This window comes from Monodon monoceros, unplaced genomic scaffold (genome assembly GCF_005190385.1).
Source record: "Monodon monoceros isolate NGI ecotype Baffin Bay Population unplaced genomic scaffold, NGI_Narwhal_1 Super_Scaffold_12, whole genome shotgun sequence".
Taxonomy (NCBI): Eukaryota; Metazoa; Chordata; class Mammalia; order Artiodactyla; family Monodontidae; genus Monodon; species Monodon monoceros.
Genome location: NW_021703768.1, coordinates 150,161,098 through 150,173,655, shown reverse-complemented (window position 1 = coordinate 150,173,655; position 12,558 = coordinate 150,161,098). Strand labels below are relative to the sequence as shown.

The 12,558-nt window shown below is 38.4% G+C and overlaps 1 protein-coding gene across 1 annotated transcript; it reads left to right on the top strand.

Annotated features, from left to right (window-relative positions):
• Positions 1–7,524: 7,524 nt before the first annotated feature.
• On the top strand, positions 7,525–11,817 carry LOC114891602 (centrosomal protein of 78 kDa-like). Its single transcript, XM_029215796.1, is given in 6 exon segments — positions 7,525–7,590; positions 8,825–8,991; positions 9,843–10,014; positions 10,337–10,384; positions 10,917–11,081; positions 11,083–11,817. Coding segments are annotated over 5 exon segments (921 nt in total). The 5' UTR covers positions 7,525–7,590; positions 8,825–8,854; the 3' UTR covers positions 11,482–11,817.
• Positions 11,818–12,558: the final 741 nt, after the last annotated feature.

Here is a 12,558-nt window from a genome sequence, read left to right as displayed (position 1 = left end):
CAGCAGTGGGATTACTGGGTTGTATGGTAGTTCTATTTTTAGTTTTTTAAGGAAACTCCATATTGTTCTCCATAGTGGCTGTATCAATTTACAACCCCATCAGCAGTTCAAGATGCTTCCCTTTTCTCCACACTCTCTCCAGCATTTGTTGTTTGTAGATTTTCAGATGATGCCCATTCTAACTGGTGTGAGGTGATACCTCATTGTAGTTTTGATTTGCATTTCTCCAGTAATTAGTGATGTTGAGCAGCTTTTCATGTGCCTCTTGGCCATCTGTATTTCTTCTTTGGAGAAATGTCTATTTAGGTCTTCTGCCCATTTTTGGATAGGGTTTTTTTTTTTTTTTTAATATTGAACTGCATGGGCTGTTTATATATTTTGGAGATTAATCCTTTGTCCGTTGATTCGTTTGCAAATATTTTCTCCCATTCTGAGGGTTGTCTTTTCGTCTTGTTTATGGTTTCCTTTGCTGTGCAAAAGCTTTTAAGTTTCATTAGGTCCCATTTGTTTATTTTTCTTTTTATTTCCATTACTCTAGGAGGTGGGTCAAAAAGGATCTTGCTGCATATTATGTCAGAGTGTTCTGCCTGTGTTTTCCTCTAAGAGTTTTATAATGTCTGGCCTTACATTTAGGTTTTTAATCCATTTTGAGTTTATTTTTGTGTATGGTGTAGGGAGTGTTCTAATTTCACTCTTTTACATGTAGCTGTCCAGTTTTCCCAGCACCACTTATTGAAGAGACTGTCTCTTCTCCATGTTTATTCTTGCCTCCTTTGTCATAGATTAGGTGACCATAGGTGTGTGGGTTTATCTCTGGGCTTTCTGTCCTGTACCATTGATCTATATTTCTGTTTTTGTGCCACTACCATATTGTCTTAATTACTGTAGCTTTGTAGTATAGTCTGAAGTCTATAGTCTAGAGTGAGAGGCTTCTATTGATTGTGTGATTGAGAGCTTAGAAACACCTTGAGGCATATTGTACTTACTAGGTATTAGGCACTGTTGGAAGGGAGGAGGGAGAGGAAGAGAAGGAACTTGAACTCCAGAGGAGAAAAGGCTATAGGGACATAAACCTGAAGCAAACTAAGCTATGGTTGATTTTTAACCACTTAAACTTGACACTATAGATGTCCCCCTTTTCAGTGACACACAGGGGTAATGACCACCTATCTAATTTGTTGTCCACACCAGAACACTTCAATAGTGTAAGGAGGTGCTCTAATGCTGTAACATCAGGACAACAGGTATAAACTGGAACAGCCCAAGGCGGCTTGGGGTATGTGGTCACCCTGCACGAGGGCAGTGACACTGACACAGTATGGAACGAGGTGTAGTCTATACACAGAGACACAGTACATCTGCGGTGGGCAATATTAATTTCATTGTAACAATGGCAATACTGTCTTGGTTTGCAGCTTTTATTGTCAACTTGCATGTAATAACAAATAACTAACCTAAACTGTACTTAGTATGTATTTGCATTAACTTGGTATGTACTGAAATGTACTAGTATGTACTTAGTATATATTAGGCTCTAAGTGCTTTTGCATATATTAACTCATTTAATCCTCTGAATAGCCTTATGAGGTTGGTGCTAATATCATTCCCACTTTTGTGAAAAGGAAGCTAAGACAGGGTAGGAACTTGCCCAGGCTGTACCTAATTTAGGGTTGGATCGAGGCTTTGAGTTTAGGCTCTCTGCCTGTTGTCTTAAACCTTACTCCCTACTGACTCTCAAATAACAGAAGACTTAACTGCACATAGAACACAATATAAATTTCAACTTTGACAATGTAAAAGCTAGGTTTGGAAGGTAGACAGCAGGTAGAAAGAAGGAAAGATGGTATGAATGTCCTCATTTTACAAAGCGTGACGTTGAGAGAATTTATAGTTGATCAACAATTTAGGTTTTTAAGTATATCACTACAAGTCAAAGAGATCCTGAGCAGTGGAATAACTAATGATGACATAACTTTACTAAGCAGTGTGGAAACAGTGTAAAGGAGCTAAACCCTTACTTAGTAAAATAGAAAATGAACAGATAATGCCTCCAATTTAGTCAGAAAATGGTCATGTAAGAGTATTACTTGGAAATGGGGAAGAATTCAAAATAACAAATAGTTGGACCTCCCTGGTGTCGCAGTGGTTAATAATCTGCCTGCCAAGGCAGGGGACACGGGTTCGAGCCCTGGTCCGGGAAGATCCCACATGCCGCGGAGCAGTGAAGCCTGTGCACCACAACTACGGAGCCTGCGCTCTAGAGCCTGTGAGCCACAACTACTGAGCCCACGTGCCACAACTACTGAAGCCCGCCCGCCTAGATCCTGTGCTCCACGACAAGAGAGGCCACTGCAATGAAGAGTAGCCCCCGCTCACCGCAACTAGAGAAAGCCAGCACGCAGCAACGAAGACCCAACTCAGCCAAAAATAACTAAATAATAATAATAAAAAAATAACAATAGTTGACGTAAACCTCATAAAAAAGGAAATCCAAACAGCCAGTAAACACAGAAAAGTGTACGACTTCATTAAGTAATAAGAGAAAAGTGAGTCAAAACCAATGAAACTACATGCCCATCAGTTTGACAAATACATAAATGAAGTGTGGTAGTATCAGGTATTGTAGACCTGGAGTACAATGGGAATCTTCTACCCTGCTTATACTGGAGTACAAATCGACACAACTACTTTGGAAAGCATTTAGCACTCTCCATCAACTGAAGGTATATAAATAGCCTGTGACCCAGCAGCCCACACCCCCCCGCCCTGTGTAAATGCACAGGAATAACCGGTACAGCAGGATTCCTGTCCATGATTTGCCTTAGCACAAACTGAAAACAAACTAAATGTTCATTAAGGGTCAAAAATTAAATAAATTATGTGTATTCGTACAGTGGGAAAACTGTCAAGCAACAAAATTGAATGAACTAGAGCTACAGGCTGCAATGGATGAATTTTTTAAACCAATGTTGAGTGAAAGAAATAAGATAGAAAAGACTTCATATACTATGATAGTCTACATAAAGTTAGTTGACAAAACTAAACTCTTTTGTTAGGGATGCATGCAGGTTAAAGGAAAGGATTGTCAAGAAATGAGGATGGTGTTTAACTGGGAAGAGGGAAGGAGATTGTGATGGGAAAAGGATATGGGGGGGTTTTTGAGATGCTGACAAGTATCAATACTTTCAGATTTGAGTAGTGGTTATGTAAGTATTCTTTTTTTATTTGTCACATTGACAATTTTGTCCTGAGCACTTCTCAGTACACATTATCGTATTTTACAATTAAAAGCCTGAGTAAAGAATCGGTCGCTTCTTGACTGCTGGATGTGGGAGTGGGATGAGACCATTTCATTTTAAGCCCTTCACTACTGCTTGCGTTCACATGTTCATTCATTCAGCCTTAATTGAACATACGCTGTGTACCAAGCACTCTTCTTATTTTATATGTGTTTTAACTCATGTGATCCTCACAAGAGCTCTGTGATATGGGAGCTTATCTCCATTTTATAGATGAGGAAGTTGAGGCCTAGAGTTATAGAACTTGTCCAAGGTTATATAGCTAATGGGTAGTGCCAGGCCCATTTGCCTCAGAGAATCTGAATTTTTACAATATAATCTAAAAGAGAAATTTAATTGCTAATTATAAGAAAAAAAATTGCACATTAAAGAAGACAAGTTTTCATCTATCCAGTTAGAGAAAAACACAGTCTGTCTTTCACACACGTACATCTTGTATTGGCAGGGATTTTCCTTGTTAAGCAGTTATTTATTGACCGCCTATGTTGTGCTAGGCACAGGTGCTGGGGATAAACACTTAATAAAATACACCCCCAATCTTCAAATAACTTGCACTCTACGTGAGGAAATAAGCCAACAGTTGTAGTAGAGGTTATATACCAAGTGATACATCGCTGATGGCAGTATAAAATCTCAGAAATCTTTTGGAGAGAAGTTTGGAGATAGGTACCTCAAGCCTTAAAAATGTTCATTTGCTTTGACCTCAAACTCATTTTTACGGATTTATTGCAAGAACGTTATTCTCAATATGGAAAAAAGCTTTCATGCATAAAAACGGTTATTTTGTCTGATAATATTGAAAAGTTGGAAAAAATTTAAATGTGTAAAATGGTTAACCAGTAAACCCACTCAGTGGAATATTTTGTAGCCCACACAAAAAAATCAAGGTTATGAATCCCCTGATTATATGAGAAATGATGGATTTCAATGTTAAATGGAGAAAAGGTGAACATAAAATTTGATATCCAATATGATGGGAGCTTTGTCCCAGAAAAATCACCCTAGCCGGTGTACAGAAGGGAGAGCAGATGACAGGAAGGAAAATTATTCCAAAGCCTTATCATTAGTCTTACTTAAGTAATAGAATATCAAGCAATTTTACTTTCTAACTTTTTTGGTTCCATATTTCCATGTAAGGGACATGAATTATTAATACTTTGTGGGAGGAGGGTACACTTTTTCACAAAAATTTAACACTGTGTTCTAATTCCCTCCACTAGAGGGAGAAACTATTTCATGTAATTTCACTTTGATGTGCTATTTAGAACCAGTCAGGAAGTTTTACTCTACTTTCCTCTGACTGTGGTGAGGGTTTTTTTGTTTGTTTGCTTATTTGTTTAGAAATTCTTTGAAATCGGTTTTAGACGATTTATTAAACCATTATATTGAAAGTAGAGGAATTTTGCAATTTTTTCCCCTTTTTCCCCATTGAAAACTTGGCTGGCTTTAGTAATGAAACATTAAAGAATTTGAAGTTCTTAGACTGTCAGTTTTTTAAACATGATCTGAATATAAAAATATATGTTCATTGAGTAAATTTTTGAAAACAATGAACAACTCATTGAAGGAAATAGAAGCCACCTCTGCATGTACACACACCTAATCTGCTCTTTTGTCTGAAAAAAGTATGAAAAATATTTTGCCATGTCACTAAATACTCTTCTACATCAGAGAATTTGACTAAGCTTATGCACCGTCTCCCAGGAAAAATGCACAGATACATTTTGAATGTAGAACTCCTGAAGCCCATTCATTAACTCTGGTTGAGATCTGTTGTCATTCTTTTCTTAGTGGCTTCATAGCGCATTCCTTCAGATGGTGAGCTGTTTTTATTTAAACCAGTCCCAATTTGGAGGCTCTTAGCTTTCTTCTAGGGTTTGGTTATAAACAATCTTATGACATCATGTTGGTAGATAAATCTTTGCCCACATCTGATTTTCTTAGGGTAAACTCCTGATGTAGGATTGTTGTTAGGTACCAAGAGCTACTCTCCAGAAAGTGATACCAGCTCCTCTCCCAATGATGGCATATAATAGAGTTCCTCATTCTTTAAGTGATTGTTCAAAGCAGCTAAAATGTATAAATATACCTTACTGTTTTCATAAGTGTAGGTATTCTGATTGTTTATCGCTGCATAAGAAACCACCCTGAAACAGTGGCTTAAAACAATGAAAATCGTTTATTTTGTTCATGAACCTGGAGGTTGAGTAGAATATTAATTCTTTTACTATACTCTTACTGACTGAAAACAGTACCTATCTGACTAGCTCACAGTTCTGTAGGTCAGAAGTCCAGGCACAGCCTGACTAGGTTTCCTGCTCAGATACACACTGGAACATGTGGGTTCCCTCCCGAGAGTGTTAAAGCACGTGAAATGTAAGTGTAAGACATTGAGCCCCAGACGTTGGATGTTCACCATAGTTTGTGTGGGTCACAGAGCTGAAATCAAGATGTCAGTCTGGCTGTGTTAGCATCCAGAGGCTCTGGGAAAGAATGCCTCCAGGCTTCTTTGTCTTGTTGGCATAATTCAGATTCTGCAGTTGCAGGACAGAGGTCCCCATTTCCTTGCTGGCTGTCAGTCGGGGGACAGTCTCAGGTCCTAGAGGCCTCTCACTTGCCTTCCCTGCCGCAGCATTGGACTTCTTCAGAGCCAGCAATGGAGAGTCTCCCTCTTGTCCCTTTTGTACTTCAATTCAGGAAGAGTTCAGGTCCTTTTCATGGGGTGCCTGAGTAGGTCACATCCACCTAGAATAATCTCCCTATCTTAAAAAATCAACTGATTTTGAACCTTAATTCCATCTGCAAAATCCCTTCATTGCAGCACCTAGATTTAGAGTTTGATTGGATAAGTGGAAGGTTTGTGTACTTCAGTAAGTAGGAATCTTGGGGGCTCTGTTAGAATTCTGCCTATTGCTAGCAGTGTCCCCACTTCAAGGACCGAAGTGTCTTAGTTCCTAAAACTCCTAAGAGAGCTTATCAGTGTTCATTTTATTTCAGTGACCTTGGTGAATGGGAAGACTACCACCTCCGTGAACAGGAATGGCACCCAGCTTCCTGAGTCCACAGTGTGGCTCTGCTACTTAGTGGTGTGACCTTGGCTGTGCTGCTCTACTTATTCTACTTCTCTGCCTCTGTTTCCCTCATCTGTAAACTAGGGCTTCCCTGGTGGCGCAGTGGTTGAGAGTCTGCCTGCTGATGTAGGGGACACGGGTTCGTGCCCCGGTCTGGGAGGATCCCACATGCCGTGGAGCGGCTGGGCCCAAGAGCCATGGCCGCTGAGCCTGCGCGTCCGGAGCCTGTGCTCCGCAACAGGAGAGGCCACAACAGTGAGAGGCCCGTGTAACGCAAAAAAAACAAAAACAAAAACATGGAGTTAGTGATCGTTCTTTCCTCGTAGGGTTTTTTGTTTTATACATTTATTTTATTTATTTATTTTTGGCTGCGTTGGTTCTACGTTGCTGCTCGCGGGCTTTCTCCAGTTGCGTCGAGCGTGGGGCTACTCTTCGTTGCAGTGTGGTGGCTTCTCTTATTGCGGAGCACAGGCTCTAGGCGCGCAGGCTTCAGTAGCTGTGGCACGTGGGTTCTAGAGCGTAGGCTCAGTAGTCGTGGCACACGGGCTTAGTTGCTCCGCGGCATTTCGGTTCTTCCCGGACTAGGGCTCGAACCTGTGTCCCCTGCACTGGCAGGCGGATTCTTAACCACTGTGCCAGCAGGGAAGCCCCCTTTTAGGGTTTTGATGATTAGATTATTTCATACCCAGGGAACTCCAGGAACAGTGCTTGACTGTGAATTGCTTTAAAAGTGATTACTTTTTAAAAACATGCTTTTGAATCTGCAGTTAGGCAATTCAGGTATGTTAAGCATGTTCATTAATAGGACTTCCTGCTATAAAGAGACCCACAAATAAAAATAGAATTTTTCTTTCTTGGTCTTAACTTCTTATTTCTGACTTACTATGTTATACGCATATGCCTTTTATGGTGGGCTGCCACAAATTTATGTTGGAAAGAGTGGAATTTAAATAAATCTTACCTATGCTAATTTGATAGATTTTGATAATTCATTTCACTAGCATGGTATGATATTACCAGTAGCAGACTAAAATCTGAGTTCACTTCTGGCTCTGCCCCTGAATCCTGATGAGACCAATAGCTGGAAAGGCTTTTGGATATTATACTATGAATTAGTTATAATATTGACTCTGTTTGTTTAGGAAAACCTGGAGGAGTGCCTAAAGCAGTTAAAGGAGGAAAGAGTAATAAGACTGAAGGCTGATAGACGAGTCAGTGAGGTAAACAAGTTTCTTCTTCTGCTTTTGAGAGTGTTTTCGTTTTATTTTGATTTTATTTTAAGCCATATACACATAATTTGTAAGCTTTAAAACTGTAATATGTTGCAAATTGGTTGTATCATATGGACTTTTGCATTTACTGGTATTTAGTGATCATATGATCTATATTCCAGAAAGCATGTTTTTAAAAATGTGAAAATCTGGTTTTGTGTATGTGTGTGTGTGTGTATGTGTGCGTGCACTTTTATATGACATTAGCTTATTTCCTGTTCATGATTCTTTGATTCAAGAAGGCACTTTTTGTGCATATACCGTATATACAGTAACATAAAAGACACGATGAGACTCTTCTGGCAATGAATTAGGAAAGTGAATCCTTTAAATAAATTTAAGATATTGGAAAACTTCTAAGAATGCAATGAAAGATAAAAATATATACTATGAGAATTACATTAGGTAATGTGCATGAAAGCAGGGCATAATCTAAAAAGTTCTATCTAAATATAATTTATCACAGGGTGAGTGTAGGGAGGAAGTTTTGAAAGTGCATCCATTGGATTGGCGGACACTCATTCAATAAATGTTGAGCACCAGCTCATGTAAGGCAAAAGGGGCATCATGAACATTAACGGCCTTTCTGAGAAATACTAGAGTTGAGCTTACAGGGGGTTTTAAGTGCATAGATGATGAGCGGAAGGGGAAGAGTGCACGGGGGGAATATTTTCAAGAAGCCAAAGAAAATATTGGTGATTGTACATTTAATAAATTGGGTTGGGTATGATTTAGGACTTTTAAACGTAAGCATTAGATACTTTGCTCACTAAAGTTAATTCTTAACATTCAGCAGAGTTGTAATATGTTTTGTTCAGATCAGATTCTATATTTCATTTTCTAATTTAAGAGAAACTTAAAGCAGGTAATTTTCTAATGTGGAATGAGGCTCCGTTATGAATTGAACTAGTTAGAAATGTGATCTTTTGTGAAAGATCATTAATAAAACAATAACTTTGGTTTATTTATATACCACCTAAGTGTTATATAGGAAACTTTGTTGGGTGCCTGTGGGTTTTGGTTACTATGTGATATGGTCTCTGTCTTTACTGGTGGAGAGTTAGGTTAATTACAAATTAATTACATTTTGAGTGTTTTAGTTTTGTTCCTTGAAACTAGGCAAGACTACTTTTGATGACAATGAGAAAAAATCATGTCAGACATTTTTAGTCTTCTTTTATAGCTGGAACATGAAAATGCCCACTTAAGAAATATGAATTTCTCTTTGTCTGAAGCCCTTCATGCCCACTCATTGACAAGCATGATCCTGGATGATGAAGGTATTTTGGGCAGCATTGAGAATTCTTTTCAGAAGTTCCATGCTTTCTTGGATCTCCTTAAAGATGCTGGGTTAGTTCATTTCTCTTCATGGTGTTCTTCTCTTTGTGACTATAATGGTAGTTTGCTGAGGAACTGGAGCAATTTTCATCACTTTCGTGGCCATATTTAGTGTAATTATAGGTAATATAGTTGACTTTTTAAAATGAGGAATTAAATTTTTTAAGAAATGCAAATAGGGAAGCCTGCTTTGGTAGAGTGGGGAGCTCATTATAAAAGAGTAAGCTGTAGATAGAGTAATTAGTAGGTGTAGTTTTTTGTAAAGATTAAATTGAACGCAGTTTTCATTGAAAATATTCGGGAATGGATAAGAATTTTCCTATCTTTCATTTACTTTGCTTGTTTGATAAGTTTGAATTAAAGTTATTTTTGCCTTAGACATAAAAATTATTATTAATCTGTAGAGGAGATATAGGTCAGTTGTTCTCAACTGGGAGCAATTTTGCTGGAAGAGGGAAGTGGAGATGGATAGTTGATCGAGTGGTGTTTTGTCAGTGAATGAATTGGTGTTGGTGTTGGGAAGGAAGGAACAAACACATTCTTGGAAACTGGAGGAAAGGTGGTAAAGAAGCGTGGGAATAGAGGTGTGAGAGGTAATGGATGAGGTGCGTGGTAGATGTTGAAGCTGCTAGTCAGACAGTGTTTAAAATGGAGCCGTATTAGGTAAGGAGATGGGATGTGTCCTAGAGGATGAATCTGGAAAGGGCTGAGAATTTGGGGGAGAGAGAGGCTTGTAGTCTGGAGTAGGATGTAGGCTTTTAAGATTTTAGAAGTACTTCATGATTGTAGGTCTGGGGAAATCTAAACTGCTCTTATGTGATTATAATAACCTTTGTCTTTTCTCCTTTCCTCCTCTGGTCCAGGCTTGGGCAGCTGGCCACAATGGCTGGTATAGATGAGTCAGATTTTCATTTACTAGGTCGTCCCCAGATGAATTCTACTGTTAGTAGTCCACGTAAAGAAGAAAAGAAGGCGCTTGAAGAACAAAAATCAGAATCAAAACAGGGTGCCCCAGGACAAATGCAAAATATCCAAGTAAGTGGACAGAACAGCACTTAATGATTCTAAGAGTGATTAGCAAAAAGGAAATGACCAAGTCAGGGAGAAAACAATAATGATCAGTCTCTAATAGTTCACATGCTCAGGAGCTAGAAGATTCTGGAATCCTTTCCAAATCTGAGATTAGTAAATGTGTGCCCATTTCATGATACTGTATTATTGTAAATAAGGAGACTGGAAGTTCTTTAGAAAATTTATGAGTTAAAGCAAACTATCCTTAATGAAGAAAGAAAACATTAGAGAAGATATTCCAGATTTTAAATTGTATAAATGTCTGTTCTATTCATATTTTATCTAGGTTTCTATTTGTATGCAGTCAGCTTACAATGAAGGAACACTAATGAAGGTACACATACTGATATAATTTTTAAAATAAGTAATCCAGACATAGCTAATAGGTAACATATGACAGTGAATCACCTGGTTATGGGAATGGGAGGGGAAAACCTGTCAGCTTTTCCTCTAGCCTCACTTGGAGCCCCCATCAACCAATCTCAGACTGGTCTTGGGAACTGACAGCTTGAGAACACAGTCTGGTCACAAACTATATACTGTTTACATGTGCCTGGAGGATAGAAAAGAAATTAATTATCTTACAGAATAGGGTTTTATTTTTAGTGAGGGAAAGGAAATGGGTAATAACTACCCCAGTCACCAAAGTCTGAAAATGTAGTGGACATAGTCTTGGATATAGCTAGGTTAAGCTGAGAATCACTTGGCAAGATATAACTAGAAAAAAACTGGCTCTGAAATCTTCTGAATATTGACTGTGTTAATAATAAGATCACAGAGTAACAATGAAGTTTTGAACTCTACTTTTTAATGGTTGGCTTTGTTCATCACTTAATTTTTGTCTTGTCTTTTGTTTTTCCCTCCAGTTTCAGAAAATTACAGGTGATGCTGGGATTCCTTTGCCTGTCGACTCCTTCCATGTCCCAGTGTCTACTCAGGAGGCCTTAGAAACTTCCAAAGACAACCTGGGGGTCCCAGTCACAGAGCAGCGGCAGGAGTCTTTTGAAGATTTCATTGCTAGAACATGTTCTCCCTTCAGCAGACGTCATTTCTGGAACTGGAAGTCAAAGAAAAGAAGAGGAATTATCTAGAAATAGCAGGTCTTCTTCAGAGAAAATGAGCAAAGCAGGTGAATATACCAAAAAATACTCTGCTAGGAAACAACCTGGGAAGGACCTGCATTCCTGCTCTGACTCACCTGTAAAGCAGAAAAGCAAAGGAATTGGGCAAAATAATTCTTTGCTTAATGAACCAATTAGAAGTGAGTCTTCGAAAAAACACATTTCTGTTAAGAAAGAGAGTACAATAGTGACTGTTTCATCAAAGACAACTAAAAGTAAACTCAATCTACTAGAACATTCTGAAAGTGATACTCCTGGATCTGATTGTGAATTTCAAGAAAGCATCCATACTCTATCACACCTAACATAGGCCTAAATCTTTTAAAATTATGTTTTTGCCTTCAAATTTTAATAAATTACTTATGCTTTTATTATAGCATATGGTGGTTTCAGTTACTTGACTGGAAGCCATTAGAGAAAGATTTATCTATACTTTTTTATTATAATGAAAGTTTTGGTGTACTTTTCCTTGTGACACTTTGCACCATTCATTCAGCTAATGTTTACTGAGGGCTTCATATGTACAGTACTTTTCTGGGTGCTATTGCTTTCAGCAGTGAACAAAATAAAGCCTTTACTCTCCTGGAACTAGCACTCTGTGTTGGGAGAAAACATAAACAACAAAGCAGGGTAAGGGTTAAAAAGAGATGGGAATGATAAATGGAATAGTTTTACCATTTGGTTAAACATCAAACTATTATAAATCGTATGGCCAGAAGCCATTGAGGTATTTTAATTCACAATAACCAGAGAGCCTCAAACATTTACCAAGGCACTTAACCGTGTTTATGGACTACAGCAAAGCTCTGAGGTAGGGAACTGTTACCATCCCCGGTTACAGATGAGGAGTCTGAGGAGACATTTTGTGAGTTGCCCAGAATTACACAGCTGTAAGTAAGTGGGGAGCTGCTATGTGACCCGAACCCATGCTCTATTTTTTTTTTTAATGTGTGGACTTTATTATGTTTCATTTATGTGAATTTTTTCTTTAAAGATTTTTTCTGATGTCGACCATTTTTAAAGTGTTTATTGCATTTGTTACAGTATTGCTTCTGTTTTATGTTTTGGATTTTTGGCCGCAAGGCATGTGGGATCTTAGCTCCCCCACCAGGGATCGAACCCTCACCCCCTTCATTGGAAGGCGAAGTCATAACCACCAGACCACCAGGGAAGTCCCCCTTATGTGACTATTTTTATGGCAATTTTTTAAAATTTTGTTTTTTTATTGATGTAGAGTTGAATTACATTGTTGTGTTAATTACTGCTGTACAGGAAAGTGACTCAGTTACACATTTATATACATTCTTTTTCATATTCTTTTCCATTACGGTTTATCACAGGATATATAGTTCCCTGTGCTCTACAGTAGGACCTTTTTGGTTTTTTT